At 40.8% G+C, this 23,151-nt stretch overlaps 1 protein-coding gene across 10 annotated transcripts in view; it reads right to left on the reverse strand.

The window, feature by feature from the left end:
• Nucleotides 1-1,604: 1,604 nt before the first annotated feature.
• The window catches only part of SETX (senataxin), an 88,925-nt gene continuing 67,378 nt past the window's right edge, over nucleotides 1,605-23,151 (reverse strand). For 6 of the 10 annotated variants that reach the window (XM_082400661.1, XM_082400657.1, XM_082400658.1 and 3 more), the window contains 11 exons: nucleotides 21,354-21,455; nucleotides 21,041-21,156; nucleotides 19,803-19,874; nucleotides 17,959-18,108; nucleotides 16,540-16,647; nucleotides 13,719-13,906; nucleotides 13,006-13,098; nucleotides 11,154-11,318; nucleotides 7,679-7,777; nucleotides 6,687-6,774; nucleotides 1,605-2,694 (listed from right to left, as the gene is read on the reverse strand). In XM_082400661.1, the coding sequence (XP_082256787.1) occupies nucleotides 1,948-2,694; nucleotides 6,687-6,774; nucleotides 7,679-7,777; nucleotides 11,154-11,318; nucleotides 13,006-13,098; nucleotides 13,719-13,906; nucleotides 16,540-16,647; nucleotides 17,959-18,108; nucleotides 19,803-19,874; nucleotides 21,041-21,156; nucleotides 21,354-21,455 (1,928 nt within the window). In that variant the 3' untranslated portion in view covers nucleotides 1,605-1,947. Of the gene's footprint in view, nucleotides 2,695-3,683; nucleotides 3,736-6,686; nucleotides 6,775-7,678; nucleotides 7,778-11,153; nucleotides 11,319-13,005; nucleotides 13,099-13,718; nucleotides 13,907-16,539; nucleotides 16,648-17,914; nucleotides 18,109-19,802; nucleotides 19,875-21,040; nucleotides 21,157-21,353; nucleotides 21,456-23,151 lie in introns of those variants that run through there. The other 4 variants (XM_082400662.1, XM_082400655.1, XM_082400663.1 and 1 more) reach the window with 4 other exon arrangements.

Genomic DNA, 23,151 nt, shown 5'->3' on the forward strand with positions numbered 1-23,151 from the left:
CAGGCACCAAACTTAACAGGAAATAACATCGTTCGGGTGGGGCAGCAAAGTACGTAGGGTGGGGAGCACTCACTTACTTCATGTGTTGTGTGAGCGGAGTGGGAGAAGTTCCTGACCCCAGCTCTTTCCAGCATGCCTCTTCTATAAGCTTACAGGTTTTAGATTCTCTAAATTGTCACTACAAGTGTCTGCTAAATGAAGCATTTTACCAAGACAGCAGGAAAGTAAACTTAAAGAAACAATGAGCTTTCTTGCCAAAGGCCAGGCAGGAAGCTTACGAAGCCCCTGACCCAGAGCGGGGCTCAGCCCGCCTCCGTGAACGGGGAGCAGGGGTTGACTGTGGGGACAGAGCACGTGCTCCCCGAGTGACAGGAGTGTTCAATCCCATCAGCAGAGGTCTGGACACCAGTGGGAGGGACAAGGGTAACAAAGAAGTAGCATGTTTAAACCTTTGGCAACCAAACATTTTTTTTAAAGCTCTTAATAACCTGCTTCAGTAGAATTCCTGATGAACACAAAGCCCTTTTTGCTTAAAAAGCAGACGACCGAAAAAGTTTCAAATGGTGCACATTCACCTTCAGGAATGCCTGCTTTCTCCCCCAAACTAGCTAGGGCCGCACAGCATTCACTACAAACGGCTAGTTCAAACAATGGTCGGCTGTTACTAACACAGATTCTCAGTCTGTGGTACCTCAGCATCAGTGTGTGTGCGCTTGGAAAACTGGACTTTGAAATTAGGCAGCCCTGCCCTCATCCAAGTCTCTCAAATCTCCGCCCACCGTGGCCACTTCCTTTCACAGAAGCACAACCCCTCTAACCAGATCTTCCACCACAGCGGAGTATTTGCGTCACTTACGATGGTTTCCAAAGATCATAGGCAATCTGTCAACTCTCTTCCTGTTCTCAACTCCAAGTATTTGCACTCCTCTCCCGTCCTTCTCTTTTTAGAGGATGTTTCTCTCCTGCCTAAAATATTGTATCTGGTCTGCCCTATCTGGTTCCCAAGCTGCCCGGTGACCAGAATCCCTTGGGAAGATGCTAAACATCCAGCTTTTCATGAGTTGGATTCTGTTGGCGATCTACAGGCTTCCACAAGCCACCCCAGCACTGATCTAATACTTGGCAACCACTGGATTTGTAACCCACCAGTTGCAGGAAATTCACAATATGCTGGGGGCATCTGAATGACATTTCAAGAATTATTCTTTCATTTCACATTCTTGCATCTCTCAAAGAATGAGAATTTTAGCTAGAGAACTATGTGCTCGCTACAATAGGCAGACGAACTCGTCACAGAAACGTAATATCCTGTGCCAAGGTGCCTCGTCTAAAAAGGTGCATGAGTGGAACTTCACCTAACAGAGCTTTGCTTCCCAGGGTCTTGCCCAGGACACGCCAGTTGGTTTAACAGGATGAGAGGCATCTGACCCAATGCACTGACTCCCTTCTCTCAGGCCGCCTTGGCTGTTAAAGACGTCTGTTTGCTACAACAATCTTTGAAAGGACCTGCCCTCCTCCCACCTTTTGTTTTTTTTAAATATAAGGTTTGTTCCGTTGAAAATGATTAACATTTTAAGCAGGGGAAAGAAAAGCTGTCTACCAGATTAAATTTTAAAAGGATTCTGTTATTTGCTATACAAATATACATTCCAACTTTTACAGCATCCTCTCCAGTCTGACCTTTTCTACAGAAGAACAAGAGATCAACATTTTAAGTCTTCGACTTCGAGGACATTATTACTGATACACAAATGCTTTCTGAAAGCTTTTGCAACTGACAAAAAGTACTGAAGATGACCAAGAGGCCCATGTGTTAGGATACATTTTCTGGTTTCCAACAGCACACAAACTCCTTTAAGGAAAAAAGTAATCTTATCTGGACAGTCCTACTAGCTGGTCATCCGAAGTCTGCAGTAACGCTGTGGCTGACAGTCTCATTTGGCTCCACTATAAAAGCCTCCTCTTCTTTAAGCTACTGTCCTCCTCCTCCAGTCCCCTCTCGTCCCAGCCTGAGTTCCTCTTTGTGTGGTGGCTCAGAGAGCCACGCCTCTCCTGATCCCCCTCAGTGAAGGCCCTGGTCTCCCTCCTGTGGCTGAGTGCCCCGCCTTCCTGGGCACGTTTACTCGTGGAAGCACTGGTACTAGCAGCTGGAGCGTCGCACTGCGCGTGAGGACTGTGGTTGTTCACAGCAGCTCCCTTGGCGGGGGGCTGCTGCCCGATACTGGTCGGATCCTGGTGACTTCCGGGGAAGCCTGGCTCTCCCAAGGGAGGCGTTGCTCCGGGATACTGGGGGCTCGAGGGCTGCAGCTCACTGAGGCATTTCCCTTTGGCTTCACAGCCCAAGCCCATCCTCCTAAGCAGTCGTGGGTCCCGAAGCCGGTCCTGAATGGGTGGCCTTTCAGGGTCCTTTGCAGTAACAGTGACAGTGGCTTCTTTGGAGTCAGAGGGTGAGTGGTACGGGGAAGAAGCAAAGGACATCTTGGCAAATTCACTGTCTAGCTTGTTGCTGGGCACTCCGCCCTGGGCTGTGGACACCTCTGGGGCGACAGCAGGAGGGTGAGTCAGACTTCTCTGCAGTATGGGCTTGAGTTTCAGAATCTTCACTGCATCGTGTCTATAGTTTTTGTCCCAAGTCTTAATAATGGCACCACGCTTCTGTGCATCCTGAATCAGGTGATTCCAATGCTGGTTTTCCTTGAAACAAAGAGAAGGAAGAAAATTACATCCCAAAGAAACACTTCATATGCTTGGGAAGCAGAGGTTCCAGTTTTCACTTCTGAACAAACAGTAAGTATACTTTCGTGAACAGATTCTCAAGAATCCACTACTCGTTAGACAAGGCTGAAAGGAAAAATAAGGTGGAATACAGAACGATAAAGCCACGCTGCTAGAAAAGAACACTGGGCACCACCTCTAAGAAAGAACTTCCACCATTTTACCACTGTTACTCAGGCCACGTGGTGAATTAGCTGTCATGCAAATCTGTACCAACTGCCGGTAGCCTCATGTAGCTATCTAAACTTCAATTAAGCAAAATTAAACATTCATTTCCTCAGTTGCACCAGCCACACTGCAAGTGCTCAGCAGCCGCATGTGACCAGGACTAGGATCCCGGACAACACGGACACAGAAGGGCTGCGTCATCCCACCGAGTTCCCTTGACACTGCTGATCCTAGAGTCTTGCCTGCCTCCGGCCAAGGCTAACATTCTGGAAGAGGAAGGCTTGGTTTCAGAAAGCTCTAACTTTTGAGTGCATGCTGACTGTTCTAGAAAGAGGTCCATAGCTTTCATCAAATTCCCAAAGGCTTCCCAAACTCCAAAGGGCTAAACGATCTTAATCCGCTGAGATAACTATTCCAAAGATACTGTCCCACTTTTGTCTCTTTTCTAGAAGAGCTTAAGTTATGAAAAGCACATCTAAAGGGAAAAACAAAACAAAACAAAAACCCAACTCACGCATCTCTCCTCTCTTCCTTTTAGAGTTTCCTCAGCAATAAATTGCTTCTTTACAACCATCAGAACTTGGGCCTCTTTAGACAGAAGAAAGAGAGAGTATGAGGGAGGAAAAAAGACGGAGACTGAAGGAAAGAGAAGAAAAGGATAGCTCCCCTCATGGGGGCTCCTGCACTACTCAAGAAGGTGGGTAAGGGTATAGCAGTGAAGCTGCATACATAGTACTGACCTGCTGTGTGACCTTGGTCAAGTCACTTGACCTCTCTGAGCCTGTTTCCTCACTGTAAAGTATGAATAGTATTTTATTTAGATGACTCTAAAATGCGCTTTGAAAAAAAATAAAATGCCCTTTATTTTCACGTTTTACCATTTCTGACTTTGGGGTGCCTCTTGGCCAGGCAGCAGTTCCCATGTATGTAATCCTGGAGGAATTCATGGCTGGGTGACTACAACCTCTTGACTTTTAGTCAACAAACCGCTTTTAAAAAGAATGAGTCCTGGCTCTTGCCTGAAAAATCTTTCCACAGACATCCTCTGATACGACAAGAAAGTACCAGCACTACAACTTGGAGAATGGAGATCAGAAGTTGGAAAAAACCCCGGGGACCACAGTGGGGTCGTCTCATGAGACGCCTCTGACTGCACAGGGAACGGTTCGAGCGTGAGCAAGGGTAAATGGGATGGTGAATGGGGACGACCAGAGTGTTAGTCTGAAAGTGAGATGCTTTCAGGGGTATCTTAGTCTATCTATTTTGCTATATTTCCTATGTATGAACAAGAGTGGTATGACACTGGGTTGGCCAAAAAGTTCATTCAGATGTTACAGAAAAACCCAAATGAACCTTCTGGCCAACCCAATAAAAATCTGTCTAAAGTCTAAAAAAGTTCTTTCAGTAACTATAAAACAAAAATTCTAAGTGAAAATAAAGTGTCACAGTTCAATAGTAGAACATAAAATAATGATGCCCATTATATAACTAATGGCTGCTTGGATTTGATAAACTATGCTGGCAATGCAGGCCTCACAGGGTCTTTTAAAGCAAGTCGTGCAAATCAAGTGCACGGTACGGTGACCGCATGCACCAGGAAGATGCATATGAGCAGTACCAGGCTCCGATCTCCCTGACTCAGGAGAGCTCTTGAGAGTCCTACCCTGTGGCTGGAACGCAGATGTAATAAAGCAGATGGCCTTGCTGCTATTTCTGCCAATTCTACTGCACCTAAACTTGCTGTTTAATCCAATCCCTAGATCACAAAAACAGTTCTGAGAAGGAGCTATTAGTCTTGATTTCTCAGAGGAAACCAAGTGCCTTAATCACTGATTCCATCTCCATAAGGGAAACTGGGCTGAAGAACCAAAAAAAAAAAAAAAAGAGGCTGGGGTGGGGGGAAGCCCAAGGACAAATACGTAAGTTGGATTGCAAGGTCCAAATGATAAACTGGAAGTTTTTCTATTCTGTTCTGTCGGTCTCTTTTTGTCACACTGGCTTCCCAGAGTGAAGATAATAACGTCTATACCGCAGCTAGATGTCAGTGGGCTTCAAATCTGCGTGACGGTGACTCTGGGGCTCACAGAGACTTCCTCGGGGGGATGTGAGAACGTTTTCTGGGAATCAATTTCCAAACCTCAGCTTCCAAACCCCAGTTCCCTATGTCCTCCTGGGGCTTTTCTGCCCTTCCACTCCATCCTTCACAACCACCACAACTCTCACCTGTCCCAAATCTGACCACAGGGCGCACGGCTAGGGGAGGTAAACACGCCTGGGTGTCAAATAGAGGGGGTGGTAAACAGAGGGGCGCCCATGAAGGCTCCCGCTATCAGGGCGTCTAAGAGACACAGCTCTATAAACATTTTACTTTTCGGGTTTGAACATTATCAAAATTCAACTGTGTGAAAATAGTAACTGTTAATACGTTACTCAACTGACAAGATATCGTTCGTTAATACTCAGATCCTTATGGTCACAGGAAAAATAATTTTTTAAAAAACTCTTTGAGGTAACCATAGATTCACAGGAAGTTACCAAAACAGTACAGAGGTTCCACGCACCCTTCACACAGTTTCCCCAAATAGTTATGAAAACCAATTCTTTAAACTTTCAAATTTACATGTAAATTTTTTGTGGCAGAAAAGCCTAATAGTCATATTAACAGAAAGGCTTTTAATTATGAAAATATATAAACTACCCCCACTGAATTTTATCCTAAACAGTATAAATGGCAATTCAATTTTAAAGAGCAGAAAGAATAACACTGCTCTCTATTCCACTGGATATATTTAAGAGTGGCATAATGGATTTATTTTTAATAGCTTTATTTTTAAATGTCAAATATTTACAATACATTAGAAACAAAATCTTTATCAACACTTACGATGAAAAATTTTCAATATAAACTTAAAAACGGAGGATACACAGCTTTTAAACATTCTTTCAAGGGGGTACACAAACAACAAAGGTTGAAGACCACAGATCTAGGTAAGAGTTGAATGAGAAAGATTGTATTTGTGCGCCCTCTGGTGGAACTAACCAAAACAGGGGAAAAACCTACTGAGTTGGCACCTCTCCTGAGATAAACCAATGACTCTGTTAAATACAGAAATTAGAGAAACTGAGTTATTACACCTAATGAGACAGGCAGCAAATATATGCTTTATCTAGCTGTGATTCACCAAATTAAGCTGCACTATTTGTCGACTACAGATGTAAACTTGCCCCTCCTTCTAGAGGAGTATCTGTACTGACGGAGGAGCTCTGATGCCACTCACCCCTCAAGGGAAACAGCAAGCAGTGCTGCTCTAAGTGCCAAGACAGAAATGAAGATCCACGCACTTCCCTGCACATTCCCCCTCTCTCTGGCATGAAGCTAGGCTAATAGCCACATTTACTGAGTGTTTACTAAGTGCTAACCAATCTTCTAGCACTTTACATATATGGGTTTACATGTCTTCCTAACAATTCTACGATGTAGAATCAATTTTTTTTAAAGGTCATCTTGAGAGTAAACTATGGATACCTGGGTCTTGGGCTAAGAAAGGGTGAGCGGTTTAGGCATTACAAAAGCTCCCAGGAAGAAGCTGCTGGAGGACATAACAACCAGGGGGAAGAGGCTCATTATTGTTTGTAGCCTCGAAATCATTCCACTTTGATGAAAAATAAAAACAAAACCTCAACCCGGTATCAGTCATGATGGGCAAACTCCGGAGTTCTCTGGTTCTCTAGAATGTACCTACCATCAGGGTCCTCAAATGTCCCAGGATGAAGAGGCTGTACTTGGCTCGTGTGATGGTGACATTCAATCTCTGCAAACTTGCCAGAAACCTAAGCAACAGAAGGAAAAAAAAAGTTACTTCTTTCTTCAGAATGACTCGGCATGTCAGTGTAGGTGAGACACAGGCGTTTCAGACAGCTTTTCTTGGGCTCCTGCTTTAAGGTCATGGTGCAGGACCTGGCACAGAAGCAATTCCCATTAAGGACAGCAAACAAACAAGATGCCCAGTGCTTTCTTTCAAAGTGATGCATCTGTCTGTCGATTTCCTATTTTGACTTGGATGAGATATTGGAAATTTTAATGGTATGATTTTTAAGCCTTAAAAGATCCTAAAAATATGATAGTAGATCAATTATGACACATACCATGGAGAGGAACATGCCCCTGCAAAATATACTGGATTCAATAATCTGTTTCACTCTTATCAAGTGAAAAAACAGATTCACACTGTGACATGGGTTAATACACAAGGTACCAAGAGAAGCAGACCTAACAGTGGATCAACTTCACAACTTAAAAAAGAAACCTTCAAGATATTACTCAATTTTTTATATAAGAAAATAGAGCAAATGATGGTATTCTCTAACAGTGATTAAAAAGATCTAACTCGGGGGCTTCCCTGGTGGCGCACTGGTTGAGAATCTGCCTGCCAATGCAGGAGACACGGGTTCGAGCCCTGGTCTGGGAAGATCCCACATGCCGCGGAGCAACTAGGCCCGTGAGCCACAACTACTGAGCCTGCGCTCCACAACAAGAGAGGCCACGACAGTGAGAGGCCCGCGCACCGCGATGAAGAGTGGTCCCAGCTCGCCGCAACTAGAGAAAGCCCTCGCACAGAAACGAAGACCCAACACAGCCAAAATTAAATAAATAAATAAAAATTAAAAAAAAAAAAAAAAAAGATCTAACTCTGGATCATAAACAAGCAAAGAATCAATAATGACAGTTACCCACCCAATTGAGCCTTGCATGGCATTTGCTCTGACACATGTAACAATAACACAATCTTTCTGACGACCCTGGAAGGCATCCACGGTATCTACTTCTGCTGGCCTATTTACGAAGAGAGAAACATATTTACTGAAAAAAGATAATTATTAAATATACATATTTATACAGTAGTATTTCTTACTTTTTTAATGCTATCTTTTTAAATTGGAATAGAATTCACATAACACAAAATTCACCATTTTAAAGTACACCATTTGGTGGTGTTGTCATTCACTACAGTGTACAGCCATCACCGCTATCTAATTTCATAGCATGTCCATCACCCAGGAGAGAAGCCCTGTGCCTATCAGCCATCAGTCTCTATCTCCCCCTCCCCAGGCCCTGGCAACCACTAATCTACTGTCTGTCTCTATGGACTTTTCTATATGGGAAATTTCATATAAATGGAATCATAAAATATGGGACCTTTTGTGTTGGGCTTCCTTCACCTAGCATGTTTTCAAGGTTCATCCGTGTCGTAGACTGTAACAGTACTTCATTCCTCCTACGACTATTAGCCTGTACAGATACACAATTTATTTTTTACCTATGTACAAATTTTGGACATTTGGGTTGTTTCCACTTTTTGACTATCATGAATAATGTTGCTACGAACATTCATGTACAAGCTTTTGTGTGAACCCTTTCTCAATTCTTTCAGGTATGTATCTAGGAGTGGAATTGCTGGGTCACGTGGTAATTCTATGTTCAACTTTAGGAGGAACTGCCAAACTGTTTTCTACAGTTTCTCACCAGCAATGTGTAAGTATTCCAATTTCTCCACATCCTTGCCAAAACTCGTTATTTTTATTTTTTTGTAATGATAGTCATCTTGGTGGGTGTGAAATGCTATCTCCTCATTGTGGTTTCGATTTGCATTTCCCTAATGACAAATGATGTGGAACAGCTTTTCATGTGCCTGTTGGATTTTTATCTTCTTTTGAGAAATGTTATTCACATCCTTTGCCCTCTTAAAAAGTTAATCATTTTATTAAGTTGTATGAGTTCTTTATATATTCCGGATATGACTTATCAGATAAATATTTTGCAAGTATTTTCTCCCACTCTGTGTGTTGACTTTTCACTCTTTTGATAGTGTGTCCTTTGAAACACATAAGCTTTTAATTTTTAAGAAGGCCAATTTACTTCTCCTTTGGTTACTTGTGCTTGGGTATCATATCTAAGAATCTGTTGCCTAATCTGAGGTCATATAAATTTACCTTTGTTTCCTTGTAAGTTTCATAATTTTGTCTCTTAGACTCAGGGCTCTAATTCATTTTGAGTTAATTATTGTATACAGTGTGAGACAGGGGTCTAAATTCATTCTTTTGCATGTGGATATCCAGTTATTCCAGCACCATTTGTTGAAAAACTATTCTTTCCCCAATGAATAGGCTTGGCACCCTTGTTGAAAATCAACTGGCCATAAATGTATGGATTTATTTCTGGAATCTCACTTCTATTCTATTGGTCTATATGTCTACCCTTATGACAGTACCAGTGTTGACAGCTTTGTAGTAAATTTTGAAAGAGGGAAGTGTGAGCCCTCCAACATTGCTCTCTGTCAAGCTCTTTAGGGTCTCTTGCACTTCCATGTGAATTTTAGAATAAGCTTGTCCATTTCTGTAAAAAAAGGTAGTTGGAATTTTGACAGAGATAACAATGAATCTGTAGATCAACCTGGGGAATGGTGCCACCTTAACAATATTAAGTCTTCCGATCCATGAACATGAAATGGCTTTACATTTATCTAGTTCTTTAAATTCTTTCAACAACGTTTTGTCCTTCTGTGTATGAGCTCACACTTCTTTGGTTACATTTACTCCTAAGTATTTTGTTCTTTATGATGCTATTATAAATGGAATTTAAAAAAATTTTCTTTTTCAGATTTCTCTATAGTGTACAGAAATACAACTGATTTTTGTATACTGATCTTGTACCCTACAACTCTGCTGAACTTGTTTATAAGGACCAGTAGTTTGCATAGATTTTTTAAGGGTTTTCTATATGTAAGAGTATGCCATTTGTTTTTTTTGTTGGTTTTTTTTGGTTTTTGGTGTTTTTTTTGGCCACGCGGCGTGCAGGATCTTAGTTCCCTGACCAGGGATCAAACCCATGCCCCCTGCGGTGGAAGCATGGAGTCTTAACCACTGGACCACCAGGCAAGTCCCAGATTATGCCATTTGTGAAGAGACACTTTTACTTCTTTTCAAATATGGATGCCATTTCTTTCCTTTTCTTGCTTAACTGCTCCGCATAGAACGTCTAATGCAGTGCTGCACAGAAGCAGTGAGAGGAGGCATCCTTCCTGATCACAGGGGGAAAGCTTTTAATCTTAGCATCACGTATGATGGTTTAGCTGTGGGTTTTTCATAGATGCTCTTTATTAGGTTGAGGAAGTTCCCTTCTATTCCTAGTTTGTTGACTATCTTTATCATGAAAGGTTGCTGCATTCAGTCAAATGTCTTTTCCACATTTATTCAGATGATCACCATCATGTGGGGTTTCCCCCTTTAATATGGTATATCACACTGACTGATTTTCATATGTTGAACCAACCTTGCATTCCTGAGATAAATTCCACTTGATTGTGGTAAATAATCCTTTTAATATGCTGTTGAGTTCAGTTGCCATTATTTTGTTGAGAATTTCTGCACCCGTATTCATAACGGATATTGGTCCATAGTTTTCTTTTCTGGTGATGTCTCCATGGCTTTGGTATCAGGGTAATGTTGGCCCCATAAAATGAGTTAGAAAGTATTCCCTTCTATTTTTTGGAAGCATTTGCAAAGGACTGGTGTTAATTCTTAATGTTTGACAGAATCCACCAGTGAAGCCTGGTCCTGTGTTTTTCTCTGTTGGAAAGTGATTACTAACTCAATCTCTTTACATTTAATAGGTCTATCCAAAGTTTCTGTTTATTTCTAGAGTCAATTTGGTAGTTTGTGTGTTTCTAGGTGCAGAAACTTTTGAGTTAATGGATTTCCAATATTTAGTTTTTAATTTTACTGTCGAGGTATAAAGGAGACAAAAACATGATCTTCACCCTATACATGAAGGCACTAAAAGGGTTAAATACTTTATTCTAAGTGAAAATGTGAATACATGATTCTCAGTAGAGTTAGAATTCAGATAACAAGTCATCCAACTAAAGGGAAAGGCCTGAAGAATTTCTCAGTCACTTCCATTGTCAAGTGTAACGGTGATGACATTTGAACTGGCAGGAGGCACTCCATCTACAGGGGCTACAAGTGCAACCACACTCCCTCCCAGCGCAAGCCTATGGAGCCGGGGTCCTAGTCTCCTTGTTCTATACTACCAGGGTCTAAGACCACTCCCTAGGGTTAAGTTTCCTTTTCTTCTTTCCTTCTATCCCCTCTTTCTTCTTTTTAATTCAACAGAAAAACTGGAAATATCTGTAAAAATAGAGATGCCTCACCCTTTTCCATCAAACTCTTTGTCCAAATCCTTCTGAATCATCATCTTCTGAGCCTTGTAATGGGTTATTATGCCAATGTTTCGGAAAGTAACATCCTTTCTTTTGTCTTTTATAAGTTTAATTATTTCCATTACCAGTTTTATTTCTTGAACATTTACATATGAGCTAAATAAGACGAAAACAAAAATACAACACATCAAAACTAATAGCAGTCCAATTGCTAAGTTAAGTTCCACTTTGTTTTCCACTACAGTAAAGGGTACATAGGTAGGTTTCATCTTTATTCAGTCAGCAGTGATTCAAAGAGGCTGTTATAATGACCATTAATATTGTACATATGAATAAATATAAAAATAACTGCCCAGTGAAACACGAAGTTCTATGACAGAAAAGAGGTTGGAGTCAAGTGATGTTTAGGCACCAGTTTCTTCATTTATTAAAACAGGGATAGCCGCAGTGAGAACGGAAGTATTCATAATAATAATGAAGATATGACTAATGAATAGCTAACATTAAGGATTTACTATCTTCCTAACACTGAGAAAAGTGCTTCAGATGTACTACCTTCCTGCATTCCCCACCACAGGCCATGCAGATCATGCACCACATGACCGAGAGGATGGCAGCCACACAGACTAAATGTGACCCAGCCCCCAGAGATGAACAAACACGGGGCCCTACAGCAGGATCACGTCCTCTGTCCTTGCTGGCCTCATCCTGCACTCCCAACTCATCTCCCGAACTACAATGCATTCCCTCATTACCATACCAAATGCAACATGTGTGCACGCTGGGGGATGCCCTGTACTCGCACCTTGATTCCCGAGGCTACCTTATCTGTCTCACTTTAAAGCCTTAAATACTCACTATTCTAATTTCAAGACTTACTGTACAGACAACCCAGTCAGCTAGCTTTCTTTTCCATACCTGAAATCTTTATTCGGTCACCTCTCATGCCAACACTCTTCTCGTGACCATCCATCTCCACAATACTTATGTGGTAAACTCTCAATCCTCTGCTCCATTCCAACAGACCCCACTACAACCTTCACAATCCCTCTGGAATAGCAACGCCCCAGCCAACTGCTCCGTATTTCTAACTTCTTCACTGAGAGACCCCTCCCTCCACCGCTATTAACTAATATCTTATTCTCACGGAGGACACCACTTGCTCTGCAGCTCTCTCCTGACGCAGAGGTGGAATTTCTATTTCTTCATACGTCATGATACAGGGGTGGCATTTCTATTTGTGCTAACAAATGCAGCCTCCGGGCTCCTCTTCCTTTATTCTCTCACAAGAAGCCCTGGCTCCTCTGAGGTGCTTCCTAATTAGCAACCACTGCTCCTTTTCGCTGTCATTCACAAACCACCTGATTCACAATCCAACATGCTGAAAGTACTGTCCACCCTCTGCCTCACACCTTGACTCAACTGTATCTGTACTTATCCTTCACAGTACTTAACCCAACCAGAATCATTAATCACCACGGTGATGGCCTGGTTAATGTCTGTCTCCCCTGTTAAGACCACAGCAGCCTTGCACTGGGGCCACGTCTGTTTTACTCACGGTTGTGATCTCAGCATGGATCTACTGAAGTGCTGACCGCATGTTAGGTAACATAACCCCCATTACCCAGTTAAGAAAAAAAAAATCAAAAGACTGAAATATATAAAGACATCAGTAATTTATGATTGAAAAGGTGAAGTTATCAACCCAGCTAAAAGAAAATGATTGTGCACTGGCAGTAGGCAGAGAGATTTATATGGAAAATATTTTGAATTTAAATATGAACAGAAACAATATAAAAATTCTGGGACCATCAGAGGGGACTGAAGAAAAAGGAGAACGTACTCATTATCCCGCTTTTCTGAACCATCTCCAACATCAAACACGAGGTAGGGCTGAAATGGCCATTCAGATGAACACCGAATGGTCTCTGTCAATCTACAAAAGAGCAGCCACCATTCAGAATGCAAGTCAAATTATAAGAGAAAACGTTTTAGAATTATTATTACCATTTGTTCTTTCTGGGGAAGAGAGCGAGGGAAAGTAAGAGGACAAGAAGGACCTTCTTTTTACATAAAATTAAATACTTTTAAATAACATATTTTAGTGAAAGGTAGCAAGTGAATTTCATTTCTATTCTAGTAGTACTAGGGAGAATGACCCACGTAATTAAAATATAACAATCATAATTGGAAAGTTACTCATAATACAGTAAGTGAAAAAAGCAAGCTACAGAATACTATGTAGAGCATGGTGTGCTTTTTTTTTTCCCCCAAAAAGAGAAAAAGTAAAAAAATGATGTGCATAGTACAAGGACTGGAAGTAGATATAACAAAATGTTACCAGTGATTACCTCTGGGTAGTATAAATAGGGGTTCGCTTTTTCCCTTTCTTTTCATTTATCTGCATTTGCTACAATCAATAGGACTTTTATAATTAAAATTATTAAACCTTTATGCTTTTAATAACAAGACCTAAAAGCACAACAAAAGAGCTATTCTTCCTAAGCAGCCAAACCTACAAATAAAACAGGTGAACATGCAATGAACAGAACTCACCTATTTGTTTTCAAGCTCTTGTTATAAACGTAATTAGAAGGGAAGAGACATATGTCTGGGTGCATCCTGTACTGAATGGTGAGCTGTAAGACAGGCAGCCTGCCAATCACGTTGTGCTCCACGTTCTCTTCCAGAAGTTTGTAGAAGCGGGCCATCATCGACTGGTCATAGCCATAATCCTGGGCCTTCTGAAAGGAGGAAAACAAAGCAATAATCTCCAAGAATTCATTTGTACTTTTCCCACTATTAAAAAAACAATCACTGAGCTCTAAAATGTACAAGGTATTACCAACAACCAAAGATTCAGATAAAGAAAATGTTTCCGACTCCAGCCCTAGAAAAACCATGCAGCTTGACTACAAAAGTTAAGGTATTTTCTCCTTATTTAGAAAACCCACATACTGCTTATGAACGAGATGTGATCTTGTGAATGACCACAACTGTCGCTATTTTGGTGCTAACAGGGGTCACCTGAAAGAATCGATGATAAAAGCAGCAAAGAACTGTAACACAGATTTTAACAATTATTTCTGGGCTATGCTCTCACAACTAAAAATAATGAATGTCACTGTAAATAAGCCTCTGAAAGACCAATTTCTTCATGCATCCATCATATACCGAGCAGCTAAAACTTGGGGTGCTGAGAGTCTACAGTGGATAAGATCAAGTGTCACAGGACTTACATTCTAGTGGAGGAGACAGGCAACTAAGTTGATTTCATAAATCCAAGAAAGGGTTACAAACCTGTGATCTGAAACACAGTGACTTAATTGACAAATGAAGAAAACTGTCTTAATGTTATCACAGTCGTGCCTTGGGATATACTTTTCAATGGTAGCATCATATCAAGATTCAAAAAGTATTATATCTTAAATAATCCAGAAGCAAAAAATGTGCTCTGGAAAACCCACTAAGATGATGCAATCTTTATGAGTGATGTTGACAATATGAGCATTGAAGATGTATGTGCAAAGTTTTAATAAACCTGTTTCACAAACTATCAGAGTGGAGAAAATAGGCATTACTTCTTATTTATATTATTTATATATGTGATTATTTATATATGTGATATTAAATAGGTTTGTATAATTAAAGGGAATATTTTTAGTAGACATTTGGCAATTTCATCTATACCCCGCAAAGTTTATCTATTCAAGTTAGCTAAAACCTCATTTACTTCACTCTGGGGAAAAAGAAAATGGTTTATATGAGGTAACACATCTACTTCCAGAAAAAAAACTGAGTCCATCCTACAAAATGATGGAGATTTTTATGTTTTGACATGAACATATATTCCTGATCTATTTACTGACTGGAAAAAAGGTAATGTGGTACAGACTGATTCTGCCACCTTTAAACAAGGTCAAAACCTACATACATATACACAAATTTATACATTCCCTATAACCATCTGACATTCTGAATTTAGTAACTTATTTACTGTCTGTTACCCACTAGAATGCCAGCTTCATGAGGGCAGGGATTTTTGTCTGTTTTCATCACTGTCTTGATGCCAGAACTTAAAAACAGTGCCTGAATTAGCCTGGCACTCAATGAACACAGACTGAAAAAAAAGTCAACACACACATGCCCACAAACTGTTCAAATACTCACTAAATTGTTCATAGTAATTATCCCTAGGGTTAGAAAGGCATATTGAGAAAATTAACTTCGTAATTATTTTCTGAAATTTTCTCAATAAGCCTCTATTATTTTTGCAACAATAAGAAAAGCCCAAATGGATTTTTCTCATTTCTGCTGTTTTTAATCCATCACCAAAGTAGACAGTAAAACTGAGGCTTGTCAACAACCCCTTTTCACTAGCTACATGCTAAGGCCCTTCAGGAAGTTCAATCAGTAAGTTTCGGATACACTGTATTATCCACAGAATGCAGGACAGAGTTGGCTCCTCCTGGTTCTCCACAAGCAGAGTCCCCTGCAGCAGCTCTTCCCTACGGACAAGGTTTTCACTCAGGGACGTGGGTGCTCCTAGGCTATTCCCTTCAACAGTCACGCACGAGTGTTCAGACGTCGAAGAACCGCACTATCATTTTGATGATTCCAAAGTCAAAAAACAATAATAACAAAAACAACTTGCTTTCTTTCCATAACGTAACAGAAATGCTGTGAAAATGGTCTGTTCTCTGGGACTGTTTATGCAGCCACTACTCTACATTTGTACAAATAATCTATGTATCAGTAAAATGCTCATATTTCATTAAATTTCAAAACCGTCATCTAGACCTATATGAAGATTACCCAAAACATCTGAATCCTGATTCTGCTGTGCATTTCTAGGAGCCATCTTTAGTGAGATTTAAGAAACAAAGTGAAGGGGACCACAACTTTGGCGCTCATCTTCCCACAAGCACAGCCCACAATCTCTTTCCTTTCACCACCTTCCCTTTCAGAGGATGTGAGGGATGCCGGATTCTTTTCCTTGCTTTTAAAGTTTTTCTTTTATTACTGTTTTTGTGTTTATGTTACTAAAATAAATCAGATACAGCCCTTAGAACAGCTGCACACTGCCTTTCCCAAAGGAACAGCCCACTGCACATGGGACGTCCTCCTCCTAAACTTCTGGTCTGTGACACTCACACTGCTCCTGTCACACACGCATAAGCACATTATGAACAAAGGAACATTTCCGGAGACTTTTACTATGAAGGCTCGTAACAGTGGTTCTCTTTTCTCAGCCGTTCCCTGTTTTTCCCAGCAAGTAAGAGATGATGATCCAAGAAAGACCGCCCCACCCCCCAAAGCAGAAAAACCCAAACAAGCCCCTTCCACTTTAAAGCAACACGAATGTGAAGACACGTACCACAGAGATGACCGTGGGAGGGAGCTGCTTAGGGTCCCCTACGAGGATGAGCTTGCTGCAGCGATGGATGAGCGGAGTAAGAGTTTCAACTTCACAAGACTGCCCGGCCTTGGTACGAGAGGACAGAATGGGACATAATCAGAATTCTCTCTATTATTTATTTATCCATATACAGTCTATCCAATTCATAAGAGTCGTAACCATTCAGAAACATACACTTTCTCTTTCTGCACCAAAGATCAAAAATAAGAACTTTCTTTGGTTAGAAAACAAAACAACAAAAACATTCTAAACGCCGAGGGGGGAAAAAAAAACCCCCACACACGTTTTGAAGTCAGCTGCCACTCAGGTGCCACTACCACTTGGGAAGCAGCCATAAGCTAGAAGGGCCATGTCATGTCCCTGGTTTGTCGTCTTTTTTTTTTTTTTTTTTAACTTTAAATTTATTTTTTTATTTTATTTTATTTTATTTATTTATTTTTGGCTGTGTTGGGTCTTTGTTTTCTATGCAAGGGCTTCCTCTAGTTGCGGCAAGTGGGGGCCACTCTTCATCGCGGTGCACGGGCCTCTCACTGTCGCGGCCTCTCTTGTGGCGGAGCACAGGCTCCAGACGCGCAGGCTCAGTAGCTGTGGCTCACAGGCCCAGTTGCTCCGCGGCATGTGGGATCTTCCCAGACCAGGGCTCGAACCCGTGTCCCCTGCATTGGCAGGCAGACTCTCAACCACTGCGCCACCAGGGAAGCCCCCCCCCCGCTTTGTCTTCTTTGTCCCTGCTGGGCACATGCCTGAGGGGACTGCGTGTCTGTGCGTCTCACCCCCATCCCACTCTCTTCGTTGTTCCTCAGTAGGCCGCCTCAGTTGCAAGACTCAAGCTTCTTTTCAATTCAATGGCATTTCCTTCAATTATTTCATCACTTCCATCTTTTCTATTCCTTCGTTTTGGTGAATACTGGATCTTGGATCTCCGGGATGGGTTCTCAGTACCTCATTTTCCATCTCTTTTGTCTTCTGGCTCTACATTCTGGCAAACAGTAGGTACCCAATAAACGTTTGCTCAATGAATGAAGTAGGAATAAAGATGTTAGCTGAAAATATGGTGGCTCAGAGCGGTCCAGAGTTATATTAAAAATGCTTCAAAAAGTAAGCAGAGATACCCCAAGCAGGAGCTAGAATAATCCTTGGGAGGGATTTTATGAAGAACAATCAGGAATCCCTAAGACTACAGTCCCAATACTGAAAAAGCAATTTTCATCGTGGTGGGTCATTAGCAGCATATTTCAACATAAGAGAATACACATGTAATGGCAGGTCAAAATCAGATGCAAAAAGACCACTTTGTCAACATCTCGGCAGCCACTCTTCATCTAAGACTTACTCCTTACTCCTCAGGCAAAGCTGTATGGCCGACTGCTTACTGACCTCATCAACAATGACGCAACTAAAGGGGACACCCCCTTGCCCACGGAAAGCAGCCTCGAGCAGCAAACCACCACTCGTGCTCAGTGTGCAGCAGATGATGTGGGACTCTAAGATGATGATGTTCTGTGTCTTTTGTGGGCGTCCTTGAACCTAAGAGAATAAAAGTTAATCAACATTCAGTGGTATATAAATTCCTAACTACACTTATTATGTGGCAGAATAATGTCTAGTAAATGTTAGGTAGGAACCTCAAACCTAGAAAACAGCAAAAACATTCAAGATAATCAGAAGCCACCAGAAAGAACACTTTGCAGTGGAGTCTAACCTCAGAACATGATTTAATAAGCACATTAAGAAAAATTTATTCAGGGTTTAATTTGGTCAAAGTGGATTACAATTCTTACAGCCTGATGTATGAGGTAAGGTATCAGAATAAGCAAAGATTTAAGTAATTCTACTGAGTTGTGAAGGAATTATCTGAGTAAAACCAGGATCAGAACTAAGCCTGAACATACCCTTTCTGTTAGTTTTTAAGTACATAATATTGTTCTCTCTTTTATAAGGGCTAGTACCAACAAAAACGTCTGTGAAACTGACAAGCATTCTACTTCCACAGTAGAATCCAACAACCTTGGTCCAGACTATAATGGAATAAACTGTGATGGAGACTGACAGTATGAATGACACCTCACAATGCATTTCATTCAGTGTTCGAATTAATAAACCAGTACTCTCATCAGAGATTCAGTTAGCCTATTTCCCCTCCTGAAAAAGCTGTCGTGAATCATCCCTGAACATATGATAGATTCAACCATGGATGCCAAGGCATGTATGTGAGAAGAGGGTGGCAACTGTGGCCTTCTGGTGCTCGCATGTTAACTGTCACATACCTCTCCTCTCAGCCACCTAATGAGTAAAACTGCCAAGTACAATTAATTTAATGGCCCACAGAACAACGTGATCAGTGGCAAAAACCGTAATACCGGTAAACGTGGACTTCATCCTTAAACGTGGGAAGATTAATTTTGGGCTCAGCTTAAAGTTTTAATAAAAAGCTTTCCACATAATTTTTAATTTAACAAACTGCTAGTGGAAATATGCATTAAGTTCAATTATATTTATTTAGCCACACAGAGAAGGTCAATAATACATTGAAGAGAAAAACCTCAGCTCAAAAATACAAATACCATTACCGGTTGAGTATTACCCTCTCTTTCCCTGACCCCCAATTCATTTCATTAAGGGCTGCATTCTGGTGATGGGGTACACACCTGGCTCATCCTAGCTTTGACCAATCTAAATGTCAGTTGATATTTTTATATCCAAAGAATACTGGGAAAAGTTATACATGTTATAGAAGGATTTTTGTGATCAAAAACAAGTAAAAAGAGTATATGCTTTCAGCCAAAAACTGAGAAAAAAGGTGCTTGTATTTCTTGGGCCACATCCCAGCCACTGTCACTCTACCTGAATTCAGACATGTAATTTTTTTCCCTGTATTTTCAAATATTTATTTATTTATTTATTTATTTGGCTGCGCTGGGTCTTAGTTGTGGCATGTGGGGTCTTCCCTGCAGCGTGTGGGATCTTTAGTTGCAGCATGAGGGATCTTTTAGTTGTGACATGCGGGCTCTTAGCTGCAGCACACGGGATCTAGTTCCCTGACCAGGGATCACACCCACACCCCCTGCAATGGAAGCACAGAGTCCTAACCACTGGACAGCCAGGGAATTCCCCCAAATTTTTAAATGTAATTGAGAAAAGACCATAGGTTGTCTGAACTATTTCATAATTTAAAAAAAGAAAAAGTAATACCAGGAAAATGCTACAGGTGAACTACTTACCTCTTTAATTTTAGAAGCAAGCTCCTGCCTTTCTTTTGAAACTTTGGCAATTTTTTCATCTAATTCTTGCCTCTGGAAAAAATCAGAATGCCATCATTAAAATTAAGCATTTTAAAATGCTTTCCAATGGACTGCCTCACACTTCAAAAGGGTGAGCCAGTACTTTACCAATGAAAAACTGATTCACCCAGTGTGTTTTCTCTATACCAGTATTCCTGTATTGCTGTGTGTCAGAGTTTAGCTAAGCTACCCCATGGTACTGCTGCCCTGGCATCCATTTTGTTTGGCCAAGCAGCCTGCAGAGACCCCAGACTAACACTAGGCCCCTTCACACACACGCACGCCCTAGACAGCAGCCCGTGGAGTCACCAGCCCACCAGCCAACATAAGCTCTTGTGATCAACAGTCTCCCCTGCCATCCAGTGCCTTCCCCTTATATGCCCTTTAGATAAGGCCCTCCAAGCAACTTACCAAAACCCTGCTCTTTCGGTTACAATTGGCCAATCCAGCCCTAGCCTGGGAACCACCCATGGACTCTGATAACAACATGTGCGCCAGGGCCTGCCTCTCTCTGTCTGCACTCTCCCTTGACCTGCCTGCCATGCCCCTCAAGGCATGCCTTATACCTTTTTCAAGACCTGTGAAAATAAACTTCTCTATTTCGATTTCTCTTGTGGTCTGTTTTTAAACATCAGCTCATTATCCAGCAACCCAACAACCAGCACCCCATGTTTCAATTAGTAGGTGTTAATTTGATAAATTCTTTTTTTGGTGGCCACACTGTGTGGCATGAGGGATCCCTAGTTCCCTGAGCAGGGATCGAACCTGAGCCCCCTTCAGTGTAAGTGCAGATTCTTAACCACTGGACCACCAGGGAAGTCCAATAAGTTCTTAATACTGTGTATGATTCAGTTCTGTTCAGGGTATTGCAGGTATGCTCTTTCTGCTTAAGCAGGCCAACCCTTGGGGCATCATTTATGTGTTATCTACTCTGCCTTCATGCTATTAACAGTGGCGTTCAGTGGCTAAAACAGATTCCACATGGCCTGCAAAGTCTAAAATATTTACTATTTTGTTCTTTTAAAAAAAGTTTAACCCCTAATGTAAGGCATACCATTTCTGTGTACATTTTTATACACAAATTATGCTATTCCACAATGAAAGAATGGCATCAAATACTCATCAACTAGTTTATCTACGAGCTATTAAAAAACACTAATCAAGAAATGTTTAGATACCTGTAGTTCCCTTCCACCTCGGCATAAAGCACGCTGGCGGGAAAGTTCATCTAGTTGATGATCCAGAAATTCCTTTCTTCTATGCATCTCCTGAATATGAGAAGGTAAGTCTTTTTCTTTAAAAAAGAAAAAAAAAAAGATATAAAACTGCTAATTCTAACAAATACACACATATGCATACACAATGAGAAGAAAAACTAGCTTTCAAAACTAGACTACTTCTAGGGTCTCCAAATTACCTTTAATGCCGCCATTTTCTACCATACAAAAAGAAACAGAAATCAATTAATATATACCTTTATTCAGTACTTACTCATTCTGTGGTTAACTTGGCTGTCCAAACTGAATTTTAGGACCTCAGTATTAATAGACTTTTCTGGACCAAGACGTACTAAATTTATATCTCCACAGTTTCCTGTCGATAAAAGTCACACTTAGAGATTAATAAGAACACTGTCAATCTCTGTACATAATAACTATTTCTAAGCAAATATATTAACAATCAGAGAAAGGAGCTAACATGAACTGTTAATCAACCAAATACCTGGAACTGCGCTAGAGGTTCCACACACATTCTTTTAGATATGCTTCATAAGTATCCTATAAGGCAAGGACTTCTTTCCACCTAATAAAAGCTACTGAGGTTGCATAACAGTACACTGCAGAGTTGAGATTCTATTACACTAATGCTTCTCAAACTATGTTCGATACATCACTCCATGGTAAAATGTATTTGGGAAATGGCGAGTGAAAATAAATTTCTTGACCATAGGATATTTCGAAGATGAAGACTTTTATCTATTAATACATGTCTGAATTCCCCAAACAGAATCTTACGCGACCATCAAATGCTTTTCTGCAGAATACTGAGAACCAAGGTTTTGAAACTCTGCTCCACATCACAATGCCACTCCAGGATCTAAGGGACACAAGATGCTGGAAATTCTGGAATATGGTAATTCCAAAAACGGTCAGCAACATTTAACTGGTTGATTAACCACATTTTAATTTTAGGTTAGCACATTTCAGATATTATTTAATCTAAAAATCTCCCACTGCTTCACTGAACTAAACTATAGCAACCATGCAGCGTTTATTAGCACTTATCCCAATCAGACACATCACATACTTGTTTGCTATCTCCTTCCACTGAATCCAAGTCCCATAAGAACCAGGTTTTGTTTTGGTCACTGCCTAGAACAGCAGCTGGCACATAAGTACAATAAACATATGTTGAATGAATAAATGAACTCATTATACAGCTGTCTACACATATTTTTGTTCCTAGTTCAGCTCATTCTTCTAAAATTTGAAGCCATCTTCTCTAACCAACATTTACTTGAAGGTTTCAAAACTGCTAACTTGTGTTTCTACCAGAAAGGTGGATGAGATTATACCCACTATAAGCACCTAAAAATGCTCCAGAAATTAAAACAGACATCCTTCAAATTGCAGGGTGAGCTCAGAAGGATGTAAGAGAAATTCCTAGGGGCCAAAAACAAAGAGAAAGGTAAAACCAGAGGTGAAAGCCCCTGAGCTGCTGTGGCTTCCCTGGAAGGAACAGGGTGAGGGCTGGTCACTCTCTAGGTGCTTAGGTGTTTGTTTTTTAATTTACATACAATAAAACGCAGAGATTTAAAAATCCTTAGTTCTATATAGTTTGACAAATATCTACATCAGCAAAACTACCATTCCAATCAACATACAGAAATTTTATAATGGGGGCTTGGATTTTAAAGCCCACTAGAAAGCAAGAGGGCATGGAAGAAGTGGAGGGATGAAAAAGACATGAATCTATCTTGGCCTGGGCTTAGCTGGGAAAAGAATAAACTCTCTTCTAGGACTTTCCAACCATAGGCCCACGCCACATGTGGACTTAGAGTCTAAATACATAATACAGAGAATGACAAAGGTGACCCAACCAAAATACAGTTGAGGTTTTAAAAATGAGAATATAGTGAACAATGTTATACCAATATATTTGAAAACCTAAGGTGAAGTGGAAATTTTTCTTGAATAATATGAATTAGCAAAACTCACTCAAATGTAGAAAACTTGAATAAACCAACAATTAAAGACATTCAGCAGACAGAAACTTATCCATCTGTCGA

The sequence above is a fragment of the Balaenoptera borealis genome, assembly GCF_965194805.1.
Source record: "Balaenoptera borealis genome assembly, chromosome: 8".
Taxonomy (NCBI): domain Eukaryota; kingdom Metazoa; phylum Chordata; class Mammalia; order Artiodactyla; family Balaenopteridae; genus Balaenoptera; species Balaenoptera borealis.